The 23,161-nt window shown below is 34.9% G+C and overlaps 3 protein-coding genes and 1 long non-coding RNA gene across 9 annotated transcripts; 1 reads left to right on the plus strand and 3 right to left on the minus strand.

The window, feature by feature from the left end:
* Window positions 1-1,015: 1,015 nt before the first annotated feature.
* Window positions 1,016-15,554, minus strand: LOC111799862 (brefeldin A-inhibited guanine nucleotide-exchange protein 5). 6 transcript variants are annotated; one of them, XM_087125943.1, is made up of 35 exons: window positions 15,414-15,554; window positions 15,092-15,297; window positions 14,691-14,772; window positions 14,222-14,444; window positions 13,967-14,088; window positions 13,823-13,881; window positions 12,740-12,797; window positions 12,572-12,656; window positions 12,223-12,483; window positions 12,032-12,090; window positions 11,865-11,934; window positions 11,714-11,782; window positions 10,636-10,758; window positions 10,494-10,547; window positions 10,308-10,396; window positions 10,113-10,209; window positions 9,917-10,015; window positions 9,614-9,814; window positions 9,361-9,471; window positions 9,111-9,295; window positions 8,381-8,998; window positions 7,881-8,298; window positions 7,055-7,294; window positions 6,826-6,949; window positions 6,582-6,730; window positions 6,081-6,437; window positions 5,776-5,942; window positions 4,898-5,154; window positions 4,610-4,779; window positions 3,138-3,257; window positions 2,866-3,002; window positions 2,451-2,784; window positions 2,037-2,132; window positions 1,150-1,469; window positions 1,016-1,111 (listed from the first exon to the last, which is right to left on the minus strand). In XM_087125943.1, exons 2-34 carry the CDS (start codon window positions 15,195-15,197, stop codon window positions 1,407-1,409), a joined length of 5,403 nt encoding a protein of 1,800 aa, XP_086982069.1. In that variant the 5' UTR covers window positions 15,198-15,297; window positions 15,414-15,554; the 3' UTR covers window positions 1,016-1,111; window positions 1,150-1,406. The 6 variants fall into 6 exon arrangements, with proteins under 6 accessions (XP_086982069.1, XP_086982065.1, XP_086982067.1 ...); XM_087125939.1 differs by having other exon boundaries at window positions 2,451-2,799; XM_087125941.1 differs by having other exon boundaries at window positions 2,451-2,799; window positions 15,383-15,517.
* A 1,276-nt stretch (window positions 15,555-16,830) lies between these two features.
* LOC111801195 (Calcium-binding EF hand family protein) lies at window positions 16,831-20,225 on the minus strand. The gene is made up of 5 exons (XM_023685201.2): window positions 20,096-20,225; window positions 19,887-20,017; window positions 19,369-19,495; window positions 18,299-18,371; window positions 16,831-17,230 (listed from the first exon to the last, which is right to left on the minus strand). Exons 2-5 carry the CDS (start codon window positions 19,912-19,914, stop codon window positions 16,958-16,960), a joined length of 501 nt encoding a protein of 166 aa, XP_023540969.1. The 5' UTR covers window positions 19,915-20,017; window positions 20,096-20,225; the 3' UTR covers window positions 16,831-16,957.
* LOC147791370 (uncharacterized) lies at window positions 18,566-19,362 on the minus strand. The gene is made up of 2 exons (XR_015422088.1): window positions 19,188-19,362; window positions 18,566-19,044 (listed from the first exon to the last, which is right to left on the minus strand). It is a non-coding gene; the product is annotated as an uncharacterized LOC147791370 (long non-coding RNA).
* A 1,023-nt stretch (window positions 20,226-21,248) lies between the features above and the next one.
* On the plus strand, window positions 21,249-23,143 carry LOC111801166 (putative glutathione S-transferase). The gene is made up of 2 exons (XM_023685165.2): window positions 21,249-21,569; window positions 22,568-23,143. The coding sequence occupies exons 1-2, from the start codon at window positions 21,249-21,251 to the stop codon at window positions 22,928-22,930; spliced, it is 684 nt and encodes a 227-aa protein (XP_023540933.2). The 3' UTR covers window positions 22,931-23,143.
* Window positions 23,144-23,161: the final 18 nt, after the last annotated feature.

Below are 23,161 nucleotides of genomic sequence, written 5' to 3' on the forward strand. Positions count from 1 at the left end.
TTTTTTTTTTTTTTTTTAAATGTACATTTTTAAAAAATTGTCGTTTATTATTATTTTTTTTTTAATGTCTTTAAATTTTTATAAAAAAATAAAAGATATTTTTTTTACGTAGATTAGACTATGGAACAGACTACACCGAGAACAAAATTTGATACAATGAAATAGAATGCAATAACAAATGACAATTAGAGAATTTGTTCGGGGACATTCTGGTTGGAACAAAAAAAAAAAAGTGACAAGACTTCGTTAAATTAGAGAATTTGTTCGGGAACATTCTGGTTGAAAATATTTGATTTTATTAGGCAAATTAGATTTTAAAAACTATACATTAGTTGTATATCTTGTGTCGTATTGAATGAATTTGCCCATTTGAATATTTGATGTTAAATATGATGAAACTTTGTTTATTAACTTTTTTGATGTGTTTGAGTATGGATAACATGTGAAAAGTGGGAGAGGGAACAAAACATTCAGTGTGGAAGCCTCTCTCTAGCTGACGCGTTTTATAATTAAGAGGCTAATGACAATATGTAATAGGCCGGTTTTAAAATTAAGAGGTTGATGACCGATATGTAACAGGCCAAAACAGATAATATCTGTTAGTGTGGACTTGAGCTGTTATAGAGGATATTATAGCCAGACACTAAGCGGTGTGCCAACAAAGACACTAGGCCCTACAAGAGTAGTTCACATGAGACTAATGACGATACATAACGAGCTAGAGCGAATAATATCTGCTAACAGTAGGCTTGAACTGTTGATAAAAAGAGTAAATTTGGAGGCGAAACTAAAATAAAAGGTCCAAAAATAGTTATAAAAGCTGGTTTAACATATCAACCGAGTAAATTTCAAATGTCTCTATTTAACTTGAAAAGAGTCGAATATAAAGTCTCATCTTAAAAATCATCTTAAAATCAACCCGTTATTGCTAATAAGATCTACTAATTTAGTCAGATTCGAACTCGAACTCCTGACCTCTTAGTCGATGATATTTTATGTCCATCGACCTGATACCTAACAAAAGCTTTGCACTCAAATTAGACGAGTAATAATATGAATAATTACAAGTCACTAAAATCAATGCTTTAATAATCAAGTAATCAATTCAAATCTCAAAATTGGGGAGATGAATAATTTCTGAAATCTTACCCCAACTAATTTAACCACGCAGTAAAACCAGGGAGGCAGTACAATTTCCCTTCATCCACGTTAAAATATGTTGCTGTTTGCCTCCTTTTTACAGTGGTTAACTTCTACTTTAACCCTCTTCTTGCAGTTCCTACTAGAACTCAAACTTTGAGGAACATGAAATATATGGCGGATATAGGTGCAAGCTTGGTTCTATGTAAGAATGCTTAAACAGAGCACTTCTCTTGAGAGATTTGAGAACAAATGATGTTTTGAAATTATGGCACAAGTGCTTTCAATTGTATCTTGAAGAGTTCACCAAGAGCTCCACGAATATCGATCTGAACAAACTCGAGCAAAAACTTATTAGAAAAGAAATATCCCTCTAATGTTCTCTCATTTATTATCGACTCGGTCAAAGTCAACTATTAACGGTCAACAATCCAACCAATATTGAAAGGAAACTATGAAAAGATTATAGCAGTCATAAAAAAATGGTCTAAAGAGCCAGTAAAAGTGATGGGAACAAAATGATCAAGCCAAATACAGATTTAGATGAAGAATCCTAGAACAAAATGATCTTAGCCAGAATGATCATCGCACCGATTAGAATGAACGATTCATAAATATAAAGAACAAAGTACAAAAAGAGTTCGAACCCAGTAAAGAGTTTGAACCCTATCGGACTCTTTTTTTTTTCCTGTTAAAAACCGAGCTTTCATTGTGAAAAATGAAAGAATGTGTTAAAAAGGAATATAACGACGATTATCCACAATGTGAACGTTGAACACGAAGGAATATAACAAGCTCGGCTTTTTGGGTAAGAAACCGAGCTTTCAATGCGAATGTAGCGAAGAAAATAGCAAGTATCACTGAGAATATTAAACTTTTTGCAGGAGAATGAATACCTGGTCACAGCAGACAAGTTTTGTAAGCAAAGGATAAAACTCTCTCAGGTGTCTTCTGAATATCTGACTGTTCATAAAGCACATGCCTTTGATAACCTGAATGGAAAAGATTGAAACAATTATTCCCAAATTGTGCATTTCATTTTGGTAGAAAGAACAAACTGTATCAATCATAAAAGAAGAAACAATATAATTCTACTTTCATAATTATTGTAACGGTCTAAGTCCACAGCTAGCAGATATTGTCCTCTTTGGGCTTTCCCTTTCGGACTTTCCCTCAAGGTTGTTAAAAGGCGTCTACTAGGAGGAGGTTTCCACGCCCTTATAAAGAATGTTTCGGTCTCCTCCCCAACCGATGTGGGATCTCACAATTATGTAGTACATTTAAACATAAAATGGCCAACTGATTGATACCTTAACAATCACGGGAGAACGTAACTCCAAAACTTGATGAACATCCATGTGTGTGGCTTCCCCTACAGAGGATTGCAGGTCCGATGCCTCCCTAAGAGCGTGTTCGCAGAACGATACTAGCCTGCTTTCAGCTACTCCGTCTACATCGTTTACTGCACTAGAATCTGGGGCGGAAGTTAAACCGTCGTTGGCTGATTCAGTCTTAACCTCCAGTTTATCGACCGTTTTCTCTTGTCCTGCTTCAATTGTATTGATTCCTGAAGTTGCTTTAAGTAAGATGTCGAGATAAATTGAAGTTCCAGCTAACTCCTGACGCAGAAGATTCAGTGGAGGCCTGTTTATGAAAGAACTAAATCATCTTTCAATACAAAAAAAATAGATACTTTTAGGGAAAAGCGTAGATTTATCTGTGTACCTCTCATTAGGAATGTGATGCATGCGCTGTCTGAGATTGTTGTATGAGTTATATGTAGCAGAAAATTCCAGCAAAGATAACAAAATGTCCATAATGGCTATCTTTTGTGGTGCATTCAGCTTGACCCAATATTTTTTCTGCAAGAATGCATCAACATTATAATGCAAAAATGAGCACTTAACAAGACAATGAATCAGCAGGAGACAAAGGATATGTATAAAATGAATGAAATTCCATTCCCAAAAGAGCATATAAATGAATCAGCTTCAAACCTGAATTCCGTCAATGACACCGAGAAGTAATAGTTGCGTAACGCACTTGCCCCGAACAATCCCCAATAGAGGAATTTCCTCGCCGTCTTTCACCTCAGGATCCACAGTGTCAGGAGGAAGCTACAATGGAGTTATGTAAACATTTAAACAAATGCAATAACACATAAGAGATAGGTCTTCAGGTGTCACTGTTTAGATTCTGCTGAGACTTTCAAATGTTTAAACTAGAAAAAAGAAGGCATAAAATACATATTGAATAAAATGATCGAGAACACGGAAAGCAAGCTACAATACACATTAACCTAGAATAATAACAAGTCCTTGATTGATTAAGCATGGGGCAGTAACTTGAGCAGAGATCGTAGCTAGCGAAATTACGAGGAAATGTTGATCCCCAAACTTTAAGGAAACTGAAGGAGACAATTGGTGTTCTGTAATGGAGGGGACATCAAACTTGACAGATTATTTTCCTCATCACTACTCGGTCAACCATTCCAAGTGCAAATATTGCAGATGTTTTTTTTAGTACAACACAAGGCCCCAGCCTCTCAGTTTTAAGATGAACACCATTGCATAAGAAAACTCAAGCCGAATCATTAGACTGGATCCCAGTATCTCAATCATTAGAAATTTTTACGAAGGTTAACTAGGTATCATTAGTAAATTACTTCCACTTGTTCAATCATATAATGATCAGAGTCATTATGTGATAAATGATTATTGAGTCTTACTCAATAGAATTTGGTCGATTCTTCTGTTTGTCGTAAGGTGGAGAACTAAATCAAGAATATTCTCTTTTGGCATCAATCAAATTGCTCTTCAAGGCTCAAGACTCTATTTAATCATCAATTCAATCACCATTCAAAGGATGAGAACTAATTATATAGCACTTTGTAGAAACTGCCCATAGTAATGAACTTACAAATTCAAGCCTACGTAGAAACTACCCAAAATAATGAACTTGCAAAACAAATTTGTTTATCGTAAAGAGATTCATCAATAGTCCAATCCTTCGTAGGAATTGCCGTAACAATGAACATGCAAAACATATAGAGATTTATTGTTCCTGACCTTGTTTCACCTCAATTGTTCTTAAAATAAGTACAAGTTTTTTCTTAGTTCATTTCCGTCCTTTTTTTCTTTCAATAACCAAATTTCATGGGGAAAAAGAGAGAAATGTACAAAGGAAAGTCGATTAGAAGCTTTTGTAGAGTTATTAATTATTATAATTGTAATTTTGTAAATATATTAGTTTTGTTGTCCTTTTTTTTTACCTTCTCCTACTTAGGTTGACCTCGACTCTTTATGTGTAACTCTTTAGTGAATCGAATAGAGTATTATGATTGTCTCAAACATTTAGCATTAGCAGTTTCAAAACAAGAAGATTACGAACAATCCTATCCAACATATGCGATAAGGTAAATTACAAACAAGTCATAAACAACTTCAAGAAATATATTCAAGTACAATACCTTTATTGGAGAAGATGGCACAGAGGCATCTGATGCAACTCCCTTAGATTTTGAGGTAAGACTCCTAACAAAAATATTGTCCATCATATTGCCCATAATCCTTTGGCCTATTGTTTGACTCCGCTGTAGACTTCCAGCTTCAGCAGCTCTTGTTGACGGTGATGGAAGGCCTACAATACAAAGAATTTCATCCCTTTTACACAATTTTAAATGGTCAAGCCTATGTTCTTTATGCTAGTGAAAAGGAAACCAAAGGGACGTGGCTCGTGAGTTATCTAAAATAATGACCTTCAGCAGACTCATCCGAGGTAATCTGTATCCCAGACTCGTTGATGGTATTCCGAGTATTGATTTCTGCAACCCTTGGTGATGGTAGTGGAGATACCTTTCTGTGGTCACTGACATCAAAATGAAGGTTCTTTGCTTCTCGCGGACTAACCGACTTCAAGGAAGTACCACCAACAATATTCACCTCATCATGGCTTGGGTTCTCAAAACCCAAAGCATTTAGTAATTCAAGTGGTTGTGTTGTGTATGAAGCATCTCTGAGAAATGACAGAAACATAAGCAATAGAATGGACATTTGCAATGATAATAATATTCACCTTTACATATTCAGTTCCGAACGCAATATTTCCTTTTATGTACAAATGAAGCGGGAAGTGTAAAAGAAAATTTACAAGGTTCTCAAAATATTTGAAATCTCTGTGTTGTATATATATATTTTTTTCCTTTTTTTTTTTTTTTTTTTTTTTTTTTTGTAAAAAAACAATTTCTTTGAAGTATGAAACTACAAAAGAGCTGGAAATTCCAATGAGAATACATAAACTAGAAAATTTGAAAAAATTCTCCCTGGAAATTTTTGTAGTTATTTCACGTCAAATTACTAGGAAGGCAAAAAATTTGGTTGAAAGCGTATGAATTAGCAAAATTTCATACAAATTTTAGGGTTTGCATTGACTGGGAGTTCATCAGTTAAAACTTTATTTGTAATCAACACATGTAAAAAATTATTTGGGGTTGAGCTTTCTTGTTTTTGCTTCATTTTTGTTAACTTTTGGCCCTTCACTAAATCGTAACTTTTGACTTTTTACTTATTTACCTAGCAATGAGAAGGTTATTTCATGTTTATAAAAAAAAAAAAAGGACAGAGAAGTAATGCTCACCTTATACTTTTTAATAACGTGTCCCAGTCATCCTCGCTAAATTGGTGTCCACCAACTTCAATTAGGTGCACCAGAGCACCCAAAGCCAATGAAACCACCGATTGTTCCGGCTGCTTTGCACAATCTAATAGCAAACTCAACAGTGGTGGTAGCATAAAGCACACCTCCTAAAGAAGGAAATAATAATTATCAATTCAAAAAGGTTTACAGAAAAAACTTAACTAAAATTAATTGAAAAGCATAATTTAGAGTTAGGCTAATCAACAATGGGGGGCAGGGGATGAGAAAAGGACCAAAAGCAATACCTTGTAAAATGTATTGAAGAGATTGCAAAGCAATTGAATCGAGTGAATACTTGTTTCGCGAAGCCACTCGTCACCGCTAGAGTTCAAGCTTTCCTTCCCGACATGTCTCAAATGATGGAAAATTGGAAACAAGACATGATGAAAAATGTTCTCCCAAAACGACGTTGAGAACTTGGCACCTCTCTCGTTGAGCAAGTCAAACAAAACTTCCAGTGCACAACTTCTGACCTCTGGTCTTGGGTCTGACGTCAAATCTGACAACCCAGCAAGCATTGGGAACCAATAGTGCTCAGTCATATCAAATGCTGGATCAGTACTATCGTGGATCGGCTTCAAAGCGCCACCAGGTATAAGGCCCTGTGCAGTTGAGAAATTGAGTTGAATAGAGGAACTATTGAATAACCCAAAACTGAGTATCATCAGCATAGTTATCACAAGGTTTTATTACTATCAATATCTCCAAAATATACTACAATCAAACTACAAGGGAGGACAACAAACCTCTGCCAATCGATCCTCACATATACGTAGGAGTGCAATAGCTTTCAAACTTATACGATGGAAACTTTTGTTATTGGCAAACCTTATAAGACAGTTGACACAGTCCATAAAACAATCCCCAACTACCTGATCGAAGTGCTCCAATATAACTGCAAATCTCGACGGCATTAGATATTCAAATTTTGAGGAGTAATATGCCAAAAGATAAGTGTCTGTCAACAGAAAACAGAAACAAAATGCTTACCCTGTTCAACATTTTCAAAGGCACTTTCAACAATTGTCTCAGATTCATCATCAGCAGAAGCTGTGAAAATCATAAAGACACTTCGCCATCCAGACTTTATGTTACCAACTTTTGATTTTATCATCTGTAAAGAACAAGAATCTAATAAATGTGCTAGAAACCTCCCGTTGAATCAAATATAACAAAGTGGCTTTACAAATTTTCTATAAAAGTAAATTGTTTGACGTACTTGAACTATACAGTCAACAATGAGGCTCCTTATAGATTCACTTTGACTGTTCCGCATGAGAATAACAAATGGCTTAAGTATGTCATTTTGGAATGTGAAGTTGGCAAGTTCAGCTCTCTCCAAGTACTTCATACCAAGCTGCCTCAGAGAATCTATAGCATACATTGAAATCTTCTCATCGTGATGGCTCCCGGCAGCAATAAAGTGATTTGACAAGACAGACCATATCCTAGCCCAAACCTGGCAGATGCACAAGTAGAAAATTCAGACATTAAGAACTAAGCAAATATATAAAAGTAATAGATACATGACCAAATCCTATATAAGCTTTTCTTATCATGAATAAACAGAAATCTATTAGGCCATAGTCTACGCTGCAAACGTTTCAAGAAGAATCAAATACTCAAATTGTTCCTTCCTAAAATTCTTTCAGTCCCTATGCAGTCCAAAGAAAGATTAGGGTGGTAACGAAGACACACCCCTCGCCTCGAGCATCGTAGTGTTTAGAGAGAAGAAAAAGAATATTATAGGCAAGAAATTGGACGTGCATAGCCGTTTGAATTTAGAGAGACCCTACAGCCACCACTCATATAAAAATTCTTTTATCATCACAATTGATTCAAGATCACAAATAACATACCAGAACATCCTGGAGAAAATCCTATCACTATTGTAAGAGTAGATAAACATTTGGCCTGTTTACTTTAGTCAACTAAATTAGTGAATAGTTCATTAGACTAGAATGACATGATGACCACCAAAATATTTGCAGATAGATATTCTTATTGAAGTTGTTAATAAACAAATTGTTTCTAACTCATCATACCAATCGTATACGAGCCATATTATAATAGCTTATCTCAACAAGCTTTTGCAAGCTGAAAACACGTGCAGGAGTTTGTTTCAGTTCTTCAGCAGAGACACCGCATAGAGCAGTGAAAAACTCCACAACAGAGTCACTGGGAAGTCTGACACTGTTCACAAATACTTGATCTGCAGGCTTCCCAGCCAACTCTCTTAGGGATTGAACAACAGCATCTCTGGAGATTTGATTTGATCCATACATGACAGTTGCTGCAATGGAAGGAGTTGACGTGATGAATTCAAGACGAGATGCACACTCTAAAACTGCATTCCAAGTGTCTTGAAGGGATTCTGTCTCTAAATCACACAGATCTAATAGCGTGCGTAAGGCTTCTACATTTTTACTACGCATCTCCTTCGGCGCATGCAAGAAAGTAAACCTGGCAAAAGGAAGTGTAAGGTTATATTTTCACAATTCAAATTAGAAATAGTAATAATTAAAAAAAAAAAAGGGACTGATACCTGACGAGAGATGTAAGAAATGCATAGCGCATGGTATCCATTCCAAGAACATGGGTAATATGTATACCAGCTCTAAACCCTTCCATACAAAGAACAACCCTAGGTTTATTATCACCTTCCTCCATAGTAACAGAAAAAGTAGCAAGTAGAGGCCATCCTACAGCCTCAACCATAGGCCTTACAAGTTCAATTCTCTTCGAGGTATAAAAAACTCCTCTTTTTGCTCCTTGATTGCGGAATATAACTTGCGTTTGCTTAATAATAGCCTCACTCTCAGATTTGGCATCAGTAGAGGACTTTCTTTTTGGAAGAGCCAAGTTAAGAATACTCACAAGGCCTCCCCTCTCTTCACCCTCTCTGCGGCTTTTAGCTTTGTCACTGGTGTCATCTTTCATTTTGATCTCTTCCTTAACTATAGAGTCATATATCTCTTCCAGGAGTTCTGTAGGGGCACAATCTTCTGGATCATTCGTGACATTCATACGAACAAAATCAGGCTTCGACATCTTAGGCCACACCATAGGGTTATGAGCATCAGTGTTCAACATGATCACTGCATAAGCTAGAACATATGCAGTGTCTGCATTCTTGAAAAGGCCTGGGTTGTCAGCACAATATCTGTCATGGATACAACACAAACACATATCATTAGCTACCATTAGAAAATGAAGAAGAGAATCATCTCAGCAAAAGGAAAACAAATGAGGGAATCTGATGCAATCTATAATACCGTTCAGCAAATTTTTCCATGATGCGATCTATTTTTTGAGCTTCCCCAGGAAGTCGAAAACCTTTGAGAAATTCACGAATGGCAGCATCAAACTTCATGCCTGAAAATTTCATGCAATCTACATATGCATGCATGACTGCGATAGGAAACTCTTCATGCTGACCCAGATATTCACCAATCATAGTCTGTAAATCACGAGAAATGTCAATCAACATTGTAACCAAACGTTCTTGGAAGATTGAGAGTCTACCTTGTCCAAACTAGGAGTATTTTGAAGAAACTGGGCAACTGAAGATGGTGTATTCGCCACCAACTTATTTGCAATCAGATATTCAACACCCTTTAATGGTTTCCTATTGAACTGTATTTGATAAAAACTACAAATTACGAACTAAAATATGTTCATAACATTAAAAAAATCAGAAATTTTGTACTCAGCCAACAGTAGGATTTTAAAAAATTATATGTTCACAACTAAAGAAGTCTAGTTAAATGTTAATCACCTCAGAAATGACAGCTTCCACCGTGGACTTGTGAGCTTTTGCCTTCTCAAAATTTCCCGTCACATCTTCCCTGCTCTTGATCTCAAGATTTTCATTGCCTGAAGGCTCTTCTTCTGGCGAATGAATGCTTAAACTCTGCTTTTCTGAATGAAGACGTGACTTCTCCCAGTCAACTAATGATTTGAGCACATTCACAAGACACTGGTATGGTAAAGAAAAAATAAAGGTTATCACCCGGTTAGTAATCATGCAAAATGAAGCACAAATATAGCAAGATCGAAGAATGGGCAGTATAAGACCCACTTGAAGTGATGATCCTTTAATTGAAGTTGTCTGGGATACGGCGGCCAAATTTGGATCAGCATTTTGGGTGCCTTGAGAAATTCTAGATAAAGTGGTTACCTACATAAAACAGAAGAGAAGAAAGAATAAGCACAGACCAACATGTTTGACTCCAAATAAAATATTTAAAATTAGAATAAATTACCCAGGACCATACCGTGCGTTCAAACAAATTAGGAGCCTCAAGATCACAGTCATAGTTGACAAATATGTCAACAAGGATTTGGGGTTCCCTACATATTTTCTCAAGCATCCTGGAAACAGAAAGAAAAAAGGAATTGACAAATGAAATTCCAAAAGACAGGACAGCATAATTAAATTGGAACAACAAAATAGCCATAGAGAGTCATACTTCAGAACACTTAATTTTTGATTAACCGGAAAATCTGTTCCATCCAATGATCTCAGAACTATCAGGGGAAAGAAGATGCCAATTTCACCCTGAAAATAAAATGATCAATTTTGACTTCATCTATATAATTAAAAGAAACTTTTACAAACAATTTGAATTAAGCGTCAGGACAAAGAAGATACATACTTTAAGACTATCCCTGAATCGCAACAAAAGCACAGAGAAAATTCCAGTTGCATACTGTCAGGAGAAATTCAAGATCAGAAAACAAATATCAGCTTGTTTCACTCGAATGAGATGGTAAATAATGATTGTTCAGTGTGCGCACCTGAAATATTACAGGAGATTGAGAAACAGAAGCTCGCAATAAAGCATATGAAAGATACGCCTTCACGGAGTCAATAAAATGGAAGTCTTTTGTAAATGTCTGACTAACCCCTTCTAATAAACCCTGCAAGATCATATCATGTAGAGTGGGTGAGGGGGGAAAAGGACTTTCAGAATTCAAGCATGTAAAAAGATTCTTGTACTTCAAGTGCGGCAAACCTTTGGCATACACCAAGCGGTCCTTACAATGGTTTTTCATAAAGTTGTGTACGGAAAAAAAATTGAAAAAATAATTTTTAACCAAAAACAATGAAATATATTAACAAATAGAAATGTAATTTAAGATAAAAGGGTATGGATGCTATGACTGTATAATTTAAGTAATTATAAAAATAGTAAACTTCGATAAAATTACTAATATTGATAATTAATATTATTAATTTAACAATATGAATAATAGTGTAACATTATTAGGTTAATACTGGCAAATTTTACAGAAAATAAATGTTTCTGCCCAGATGAGACCACTGTTCTACAAAGTTTGTGGGATATTCTGGAGGTGTTTTTGACACGTACAAGGCTCTCATTGAAGCTCTCTAAAACCTCATTGATTGGAATTAATTTGAATAAGGAGGTAGGTGCTTCGGCGGCAAAGTTTCAGTTTCAGTTTGTGTTTTCCGTGAGGAATAAACCCTTGCTGTTTCTTATCCAAAAACAAAAACAAAAAAAAAAGAAATCTAAACTAGAAAGAAACCAGAGCTGTGAACCTGTGGAATTATACCTAAACTAAAAAGAAAATAGAACTTTGCAACATTCTTAAAATCATAATAGATCTTTCATTCAGAGAACCAAAAACTTCTTTTATACTTCTAAATCAGGACAATCAATTGAATTCCATTCTCGAAATGATAAAAGATCCAGCCATGGGAAAATGATACTAAATACCACCAGCATACCAATCATCATAAATAGCAGGTAATCTAAAAGACTAAGTATTGGCAGACATCAGTGCTCTACTGTGTCATACACTGAACACAGTATTTTTTATGCAAAACCATTAAGCAAGCTACATGATTTACCTGCAGAAGCTCAAGAGACAAAATGCGAGTCTTGGTGGTGACCTCATCAGTGTCCTCCTTCATTCCCATCTGTAACATAGCACTGCAGAATCAAATGAGAGGCTTAAAATGATAAACAAAACAAAGCAGAGAGAATTCAGAGACAACCAACCTTGCAAAGGGTGCGAAATACCAGTAGAGCATCACGTTGAACAATGTTCACACTCTCCAGATCAATCCCTCTTGAAATGTAAATAACAAGAGTTTTAATAATCCAGGTATCATTCTCTATAATTACATTAGAATGACAGTCAATCTAAAACAGATTATAATATATACCGTGACATCTTTTTACCATCTTCAATATGAACAGCTTTGTCAAGCACGGCCTCTAAACCCTGTTCAACACAAGATCTTTGGTAATTCATAACAATACAAATTTCCTGGAACAAAAAGCTGGTAAACAAAGGAAGCAAGAAACTAATTGTTCACAAGATTCCAAACAAAACTTATGGAAAAAGAATATGTACCTTAATATCAGCACCACCAGCAAGGTTTTGAAGTTCCTCTACTGATGCAAGGGATGTGTCTTTAACTGAATTAAGTGCATCTCCTAGAGTAGTCTCATTGCCATTTTCATCACTCACAGTATTTTCTTCATCTACCCCACTGGAAATTTCTGCTGAGATGGATTCTTTTGCCTCAGAAATTTCTGCTGAGATGGATTCTTTTGTCCCAGATATTTCAGCTGAGATGGATTCTTTTGTCCCAGAGGACGTAGATAAACTAACCTGAAAGTCCATGTCAAGGTAGAAGCATTTTAATTTTGTCTCTCTCCTTGTCAAATTAAGTATTTGTAACCAGGTTTAAATTGCATACCTGGTCAGTTTCCATTCTCCTAAATATTATGCTGATCATCTGAGTCAACATTGCCTTTGAAGTAGCTTGATTTATGGGACTTTTGCTACAGATAGAAGGAAATAATTCAGCTTTCACTATTTTTTAAGTTGACAATAAGAGATCAAACGATGCCAAAACGCAAACTACCTATTGAGAGCAATGTTGTAGCAAACCCTTATTACTCCTAACAAAGGCTCCCCATGTACTGCATTTCAAGATGAGAACAAGTCGAAATTAGAAAACCTAAAACTTAGAAATAAAGGAGGAATTGACATATAAAGAAGAAAAGTTCACAAGAAACAAGTATTGAGAACTACTTATAACTAAAGAGCATTTGAAGATTGGCCTACAGTTCAATCGATCACTCCAAAAGGATGGTGAAACAAACAATAACAAATATTATCATAGCCATGTCTTTGAAAGAAATTATTGATGAGCATATAATAATCCACTAAATCAAAAACCATGGATCAAGCAAACACCATTTCATTGTCGAGAATTAAGATGATCAAATGAGATATGTCATCACGTTTGAAGGACTTTGGCCTAGAGTAGAGACGTGTTTGAGCCTTAGGACTTAGCCTAGAGTAGAGGCAAGTCGGCTAGAGTCGTGAATGAAGGAAAATACCTAAGTTCAATAAGAAATTGCCAAAAACATTTGAAATTTGTCCCCATAGGTCAATACCTAAGTTCATGGACATAAATCCTGATCACCTAGCTTCGGGAAAAGAATCCATAATCATAAAGATTCTTGTTGTAGCTACTACGGAAAATGTTGTTATATAATATTTTAGACGAAAAATGCTACCTAAATACATTAACATTTTCTTATAGGAAACAGAGGAATACATTTATGAGAAAAGGCACAAAATAACAACCAAAGTAGCAGGCAGAGCTAACTCTAACCAAAGAACTACAGAGGAAAATTTTTCCCATCTGAAATAATCCTCTAATGGTTTAAAAAGTGCATTTTACAAGAGTCCCAACAAGTCGACTTTATGATAACTTAAATGCACCATCAAAGGCTGTACTCAAGGAGTCTTCTGAAATAAAGTCATAATTCTAATGAAACTTTTAACTTGGAAGAGAACCTCATAATTAAAACCTTACTTAAAGGCAAGATATTGCAAAAGAATGCAGATGAAAAACTATACAATCCCATTAAACCCTAATCCAATTTTCAAAACATAATTAAGCAACAAACATAACCACCTATCTATAGCAATGTACCTCTGAACTTTGCAGATGCAACTGCAGTAAGAAGAACCTTCAAAACTTGCAAAATTGTACTGCACATCATCCATGCAAATAGTTGGTCATAAAAGAGCATAACAAAAGTGTGAAAATGTTAACCATGCGCAACGGTGCACATACCTATCAGGTGATGAATTGTCAATACAACCGCAAATCATGTTCAAAATGTCAGTGAAAAGAGGGACATTTTTACCACCTTCTAAACCAGGATCACCTTCTAAATGATTGTAAGCAATGAGTTTCTGTCAATTATACAATGAGAGATCTTAAGATAACATATACCGTATCTCATAAAAGATCATTAGAAAATGTTGCATTTCAAACAAGCAATCATCAATCAGAAGCTAATGTTTCATACTCAAATAAAAGACATACATGAAGACAATCCAAAGCAAGTTCTAGGACTTTCAAATTCTTTGTATCAAACGCAAGGCGAAGTGGATTCAAAACAATCTCTGCATCAGCTCCTTGCAAGACATGGCCAGCATTCGCTAAAACAATTGATATATGTTCACGTGGAGCAACTTTACTGCCCTCGTTCTCAGCCTCCTGTGCCGTTTGTGCTGTTGGAGACTCATCTGCTTCACCTCCAGTTTCACTATAACAACCATGATTTAAAAAGTTACCAGCCTGTCAAAGACTTCTTTTCTCTTTCACAAAGGAACAATTAGTGACTTCAAACTCTTGCTGCAAGCCAATTAATAAATAAATGAAACACTTAAACAAATAAGGACCATATATCCACTTTTTTTCAGATAAATCTTGTGCTCTGAAAATACTTGGAATGTGAAATGAAATATACAAGCTAAATTACGAAGAACAAGGGAGATTCACGGAGAAACACCTGGTATCTCCCGCTGAAGTTTCCGGTTGGATTGTCTCCACAGGCGTGGAATGTTGACTCTGATTGACCTCCTTCGTACTATCTGAAAAGCGGTCGAGGGAATACATCAGTAAGGAAAATTTTCATGAAAATCGTACAAATGCACATAACACCGAATAAAATTCTCAAACTCGACTGACTCCAAATGCGAGAAAAGATGCCAAATTTCCAATGGAGAACTAAGCAGTGCAATTGACCAATTGAAGAGTAAAATCAATGGAAACAGTACAAATAACAGTCCCAAACGCATTTCCAGGCAGAAGAAGAACGATTATTCAAAATATTTCGAGAGATTCAGAGGAAAAAACAGACAGATCCGTAATGCGATCCAGCAGAATTCAAGAAACGAAAGAGAATGAGACCTAGAAATGCCTGGATAGCTTTCTGAAGGGCCGGGTACTTCTTGCCGCCAGAACATTCTTTAAGCATAGACTCGAAAGCCCGAGTAACAAAACCACCAGCAGCCATATCTATCACCAATAGCTTTCTCTTCCAATGGCGATGATCTCAGTCAGGTCAGGCTCAATTCAGACCGCGCCAATCGAATCTATCAGGTCGATTTCCACTTCTGCAAGTCCGAACAGATCCAATACATCATAATTTCCCAAAATGAATGGGAAAAAAAACGACAATTAAAAGATCTTCGAGCTAACAAATGCAATCACAACACTGAAGAAACAGTACGAGAGAAGTAAAGGAGAGGCGTTGATAGATCTATCCAGCAAGTTTCAGGATCTCGGACCTGACTCCCAAACGAGCGAACAGAGCTTTAGCTGCGAAGCCAATTTTTTCTTTGTTTTTTATTTTTATTTATTAATTATTATTATTATTATTATTATTTTCTTAAAGCTTTTTTGTCCGCAGCTGACGAGCCAGCCGAGCCAGCCTACCGATCTACCTTAGACCATTATTTATTTTAACGTTCTTTTCATTTTTCTTTTGTTTCTAATATAATATTCTCTAAATATATATACATACGTATATAGATATATATATAGATATATACATATATATATATATACACATACATACATACATATAGATATATACCCGTTTTGGATTCTTCTAGTTAAATAAATATAAAGTAATATTATACATTTAACTTATATAGCACTAAATATCTTTTTTTATATCAGGTAGGGTTTATGTCGGTTTGGGCGCAACTCAAGTAAATATCATAATTATATTAAATTATCTTTAATTATGTGTGACTAATTCACATTCGTTCATCCTTCCATTGCTTATATATCGAGAAAGATTTATAAACGTTGTAACCATTAGGAGGTGGGGTCGTGAGTGATCGGTAAAAATTGACTGATAAAATAATTATAATAAATAAGTTAAGGTCACAAACCTCATCCACATAAAATTTAATATCCTACTAGATAAACGAGTGTCTCAATAAAAAAATAAAAACATGTCGTTGTAATAAAATTAATTAATTAATTATTATTATTATTATTATTATTTTTGCATTTAAAAATCGTTGCAAAAATTAAAAACATATTATTATCAATAAATCGTTTTTAAAAATAAGATCTTAATTTTAAGTTAGATTATATTTTCCTTTTGAGACCCAATAGAAAATTACGTTGGAATAATAAATTCATACCATATAACATTAACATAAAAATATATTTTTCCAAGCATCGACTCATTTTAAATTCAACCATTTAAAAATTTAATTTAATTTTTAAATTTTATGGACTAATTAAAAATTAGATTCAAATGTCAAGGGGAAAAGTGCCCATTTTGAGAACTCTAATGATGAAATAAAAACAGGTTCAAATTTCATATACCAAAAAGTGCATTTTACCCAACAAATTTTTTTTTTTCAAACCAATCAAAATCTATCAGACAACTATGATCAGTAGCGATATTTATAGAGTTATGGAAGCACGACTTCATATTGGTCACGACACTAGGAAATAGAATCCTAGAAGAACTCTTTATATCTCTACAAAACAAAAAGGTATTCATATCACAAATCTTGTTAGAACGGCTCGTTTCTTTAGCAGGAGCTCATGATTTAACAACCATGATCGGATCCGTTCGAATGGAGAGACCTCGACGAAGGGAAAGAAAAGGATGAACAGCCATATACAGAAACAAAATACATCAAATACAAAATTCAAATTCAAATTCAAATTCAAAGTTCAAGTGATCATTAGTTCACAATCACATAAATGCAAAAAAAAAAAGAAGGAAAACAGAGGAGTCTCAACTGATCATTTAAGAAGCGGCTGCTGAGAGCTCTGAAACAGCACAGCAGCAAGAGTGATAATGGAAGCATATGCTGAAGAGGGGAGTTTTTGCACCAGTTTTCCAACGCCTGGAACTCCTTCAGTACGTTTCTTTGTGAACACTGCGATGGTTGGTGCAATCACCAAAGTGAGGACTAATTTCTGGCTCACTGATTGGAACGTTTCAGATGTCAACTCCATCATAAAACCAAAAAATTCTTCATTGTCGATTTTTTCGTTCTTGTTGCGATCGTGTTCCTGATATAATACAATGAGCCACAAGCATGCTTAAGTTGATCAGCAGGTATATGAGCACAGAAATTTGAAGTGTGTTTACATATATTAGTTGTTGACAAGTTCATACCATTTGGTTTTTTTTTAGAATTAAGCTTATAAACATAACTTCCACATCCGTATTTTTTGTTATCTACTTACGTTCTTAAAACTAAAGTTCTATTCCATAACTATTTGGTTTTTAAAATTTATGTTTGTTTCCTTATCATCTATTTACGATGGTTTTAACCCTTTTTAAAAGATACATTTGAATTGTTAGTCTAATTCTAAAAACAAAAACATAGTTTTAAAAACACTATTATTTTCAATTTTCAAAACTTGACTTGGATTTTGAAAATTAAAAAGAAAAAAAAGACTCAAAAGAAGTAAAGATCTCGTGAGATTCCACATTAGTTGGAGAGAGGAACGAAGCATTCCTTATAAGGGTGTGAAAACCTCTCCCTAGCAAATGCGTTTTAAAAACCGTAAGGCAAGGCTGACGGAGTTATGTAAGGGGCCAAAATGGACAATATCTGTTAGCGGTGGGTTTGAGCATGGGCTTGGGCGGTTACAGATCTAAAAGCTTAATTTTCAAAATCTCGACACCAAAACTCAAATAATCAGACCCAAAAAAGTAGTTTTAGAAAACCTACTTTTCGTTTTGGAATTTGACAAGTTTCTCCAAGGAAGATGAAAAACATAGTAAAGAAACCGAAAGAAAAACAAGCATAAAAACAAAATTGTTAACAAAAGTGGCCTCTTTTTTTGAAGGACATGGCGACAGGAAGAGCAGGGAAGCTACTACAATTCAATAAAGCCACAAATTATTGATGAACATGACAAAATAGGAATAGGAAAATAAAACAAGCAGCACCACATGCAAGTTGATAGCCATACTTCAGCCAAGTTCATTAGCACCAAGTAAAGAACAAGAATTACTGAGCATTAGACCTAAAGTGAACAATCCAACGAGTTTATGTTTTCACAATCATCAACAGATGCCACTTTTTTATATCGTTTAAAGCTTTGTAATAAATTGTATAAACAGAGTACCTTTATTAGTTGTTTGAAATGTTCCCTTGAAGGCGGATCATGATGTGAGCCAGACAACAGCTTATTAATATCACTGCATCATGAGTATTTATTCAGGTTAAGCCAAGTTCACATATGCCTCATCAGATCACCAAGAGCTTGAGATGTTCAAGAGATATCCCCAAGGATCAAAGTTCAAGCCCAGTTTGAAAATTCAGGACTTGTTCAATCACATTTATTTTTCTAGTTTCCTGTTTTCTATTACCAGATTTTGAAGAACACTGACAATTGATAAGTATTTCTGTTTCTAATTTCTCAACAAGATCAAGTTTTTTTCAATTTTTTCAAAAAGAACAGATAAAAAACGTCAGATTATTATTTTGACTCGTAAAATGTATAATAAACATTATATCTAAGAGCCCAAATCCACTACTAGAGATAGTGTCCTCTTTAAGTTTTCCCTCCTAGGCTTCCTCTCAAGGTTTTAAAATGTGTTTGCTAGGAAAAGGTTTCCACACCTTTATAAAGAATGTTTCGTTCTCCTCCCCAATCGACGTGGGATCTCACAATCAACCCTCTTCAGCGTCTTCCCTAGCCCAAATCCACTACTAGAGATAGTGTCCTCTTTAGGTTTTTCCTCCTGGGCTTCCTCTCAAAGTTTTAAAACGCGTCTGCTAGGGAAAGGTTACCACACCCTTATAAACAATGTTTCGTTCTCCTCCCCAATCGACGTGGGATCTCACAATTCACCCTCTTCAGCGTCTTCCCTAGCATTCGAAACAAATCATTTTTATGTGATAATTTTGTCTAAAAATTTACAATATGGAAGAACAAAATTACCAAACACATTTCTATTCTCTTAGTTAGAGGACCAAGAAATAAGGAATGGAAATTTGCAAAACCAACTTACAATTCTTACTGTCCGTCAGCCATGGGTTTTGCAAATTCTCTCACAAAGCAATGGATCATGAACACAATATAAAGAGTGATATCCAACACCAAGTTGTAAATAAATAAATAAATAAACAAACGAATGAGCTACAAAAAAATTGGAGCAGGAAAAATGTGAAGTAAATAATAGAGCTTCTTACTTGAACACAAGTAACGTGGCAATATATAGTTCTTCAAATGACAGCTCCTCCTTATCTGATTGTTTTTTGATCTTATCGAATATCCTGTCTGATATCGTCTTCAACTTCTTAATCCTCCATTCTTTTCCTGCAACAGAAGGGACAAAAGCTTTAAAATATTTCAATTAATCATCGCTCCGTCTCTAATCTTATAAAAAATCCTGTCTGCCTCCCTCAATTGCAAGCAGACACGGTATCAAATCCACAGAGACAGCACAAATCAGCCAATCTAACACTCCAAACCAGAAACAAAACCGATAAATTCATCGGTTGAAGTCTATGACAATATCAGTTAACGATGAAGAATTGCAGATTAATCGCATATCACTAATAAGATCGATCTCGGTATAATCTACTCTACGACTACGCATTCCCCATTTCGCTTGTTCCGTTAAATCACTTTATCGACGGATCCAAACAGAAAACTGAAAACGAATTCAAAATCGAAGGATACGAGAAGTGAAGTTAGGTCAATTTACCTCCAAATCTCCCCAAGATTTGTCCCATACTAGACGGCAGCGACGGCGATTGAAGATCACAGACCTCGTAAAGCAGCCCCCAACTGTGATTGAAATCGGTTCTTCGAGTGAAGGAAGATTGAGATGCCCGCCTTAGTAGCAACAATAACGAAATTTATCATTTCCTGAGGTTTTGTATCTGAAAAAAAAATTAAAAAATAAAATCATACTCTGCTTCTGCCACACATTTCCTTTTCCTGTTCGGAAGGAAACTTGGAATAAAGCGACCTTCCTTTCCCGGAATGCAAGTTATCCACCTTGTTTTATCCCAAAATATGGAGAAAATAGAGTAATTAAGTTTTTTTTAAAAAAAAAAATTAATATTTTCATTTAATTTCATTTTTTTTATTTATAAACAAAATTATAAATGTACACGTACCATCTCCATGACATGAGGCCTTTTATAGAAGTCCAAAGCAAAAGATACTGGATCTTATGCTCAAAGCGGACTGTTCATCTAACATAGTATTAGAGCTTCTCTATTAAGATATAATATTTGGATAATATATTATAATAATTAGTTATAAAATATATCTTAGATATTCGTAATCAATTTATTTCAAGATTTATGTTTATCGAATATTTAGTTAGTTTATATTTTCCCCTTATTTTTATGTATTAATTAGTAGTTGTATCCTATTTGAACGTTGTGAACGTCAATGAAGATTGCACTCTTGATCCCACTTTTATTTCTCGTTCTTAACATTCTCAATTTAACACGGTATGAGAGTCATGCCCTAAACTTAGCCATGCCAATAGAATCTTCTGTGAAATAAAGGACTCCAAAGAAAAAGTGGAAGGGCATAGTAAAAGGTAGACCTTCTATTTCAATCTCGTACTGTATTTTTTTTTTTTTGTTTATTTGTATGAGATCGAATCATTTTTTTTTCATTTTTTATAAAAATTAAAAAATGTATTCATTTCAAATATTTTTATTAATTTTTAAGAAAATATTATATATATATATATATATATATATATATAAAATAAAATCAAGTGATATTACCAAGATTACTATGGTAAAAGATATTTCTTCTATTTATTTATTTATGTAAATTATGACATCATTTTTTCTCAAATTGACGTTGCCGCCGAGACCAAACGGCATTTGCCAAAACACAAAACGACACACGGCGGGGATATCCACGGCCGTAGCCGGCGAAGGCAAATAATGATTCACCAAATTCATACACCACGAAACAAAAAGGGCATACTTGTAAAAAACGAAAAAACACAGGGACAAAGGAGTAATTTCGCAAAGACGTAACGAACTATGGTGCTTAAAAAGGGGCAGAGGAGAAGAAGCGGAGAAGAGAAAGAAAGATGGAAGAAGAAGAAGGAGAAGTGAAGCTGTTCAGAACGTGGTCGAGTCCATTCGCTCTGAGAATAGTATGGGCGTTGAAGTTGAAAGGAATAGAATACGACACCGTTTACGAAGATCTGGCCAACAAGAGTTCGTCGCTTTTGGAGTACAATCCGATCCAGAAGAAGGTTCCGGTGCTCGTCCATGGCGGAAAGCCGATCGCCGAATCGCTCGTCATCCTTGAATACATCGACGAAATATGGAACCAAAATCCATTGCTGCCTCAGGATCCTTACCAGAGAGCCCTTGCTCGCTTTTGGGCCAAATTTGGGGACGAGAAGGTAATTCCACTGACATATATATATATATACATATAAATATTTCAATATTCTTAAAACCGTTAATATTTCAAAATACTAAAAAAAAAAATTAAAATATATTTTTTTAAAACTTCAAATATATGGACAAAATTATTAGTATAGTTCAAAGTAACATTAATACCTTTAAATTTTTAGAAAATGTTTATTTTTTTAAATAGGGATAGAAATCATTTACCCTAGAATAGCCAATTTCTTTAAATATTATAGAGGTAGAAAAAGCTATCTTGAAAATAAATGGTCTCTTTGGGTGTTAAGATTTATTATATTCATATTTGAAAATGTTCGTAAATGAAACAATTTCTCATTTTTATTAAAATTTTCGATACTTAAATGAATTTTTTTTTAAAAATGGTGATTGAAGAAGGAAATTAAGAGGGTATCCCGAGAAAAAAAAAGGAGAAATAATTAAATCATAAGTAGAGTAGATGAGAGAATGAAAATCGAGGAGAAAGATGATCTATGGGGTATAGATAAACAGTTTTGATTTGCATACTAAGATAAAAAAAAAATTATAAAAAAGCTTTAAAATATTAATACAACTTCTAATAGGTCATAGGTATTTTCCATAACCCTTCTGTCCATATAGATAGTAAGAGTATTTTTTTAACTTTTTAAAAAAATTAAATGATATTTTGAAAAATTGTATTTTCTCTCTCTCTACCAAAGGTGAGCAGTTGTTGTTACTCTCTTGCTTCTTATACAACGTCTCTTTCAAAATTTCTCTTTAGAAAATCTCTCTCTGCCCTTGTTTTCTAAAATCTTTTTCTTAAACCGAGGCCAGAGGCTCGAGCATACGTTGTTTAGCCATAGGCGACGTAAGAACGAATTGACTTAGCTCACTTGTTGTTGGAAAGTGAGCAAGTCCGCTGCCATCAAGAGTGCGATTAGAAATATAAAATTTTGGGGTATTTTTATTTAATTAATTTAGCGTATTGAATTTTACTTTTTTTTATGCGTAGGTTTGGGAATCAATGAAGAAAGTATTTATGAACGAAGGGAAGTTGAAAGAGGAAGGGATAGAAGAAGCAAAGGAGAATTTGAAGCATTTGGAAGAAGAGTTAAAGGCGGGGGGGAAGAGGTTCTTTGGCGGGGAAGTGATAGGGTTCGTGGATATTGCGCTTGGGTGGCTTGCAAACTTACCAAGTGTGTTGGAGGAAGTGATTGGACTTAGCCTCATAACTCAACAAACCTTCCCCCTCTTGTCTAAATGGACTCACGAATTTGCTAATGCCCCAATCATCAATCAACATTGGCCTCCTAAGCAACAACTTGTCACCAAGTTCAAAGCAATGCATCAAATCTTTATGAACAAACAAGCATGAGCGTAATTGATCTCCTCCGATCTCCGATAAGCCTCACGGGATAGGAGAAGCAGTGGTTGGAGATTCCCTTGAAGGGAGTCGAATGAGGGTAGATCTTAACGTTTGGTTTAAAGGGTAGTGTTATCCCGACCCTTACTGTCATCGTGTCTTTACAGTAACGTTTGTGATATTTTCATTTCGCCGTTGAAGAAGCTATTTCCTACCTTGTTTAAACTAGGAGTGTTCAATGGT

Source organism: Cucurbita pepo, chromosome 8 (assembly GCF_057944985.1).
Source record: "Cucurbita pepo subsp. pepo isolate OVF chromosome 8, ASM5794498v1, whole genome shotgun sequence".
Taxonomy (NCBI): Eukaryota; Viridiplantae; Streptophyta; class Magnoliopsida; order Cucurbitales; family Cucurbitaceae; genus Cucurbita; species Cucurbita pepo.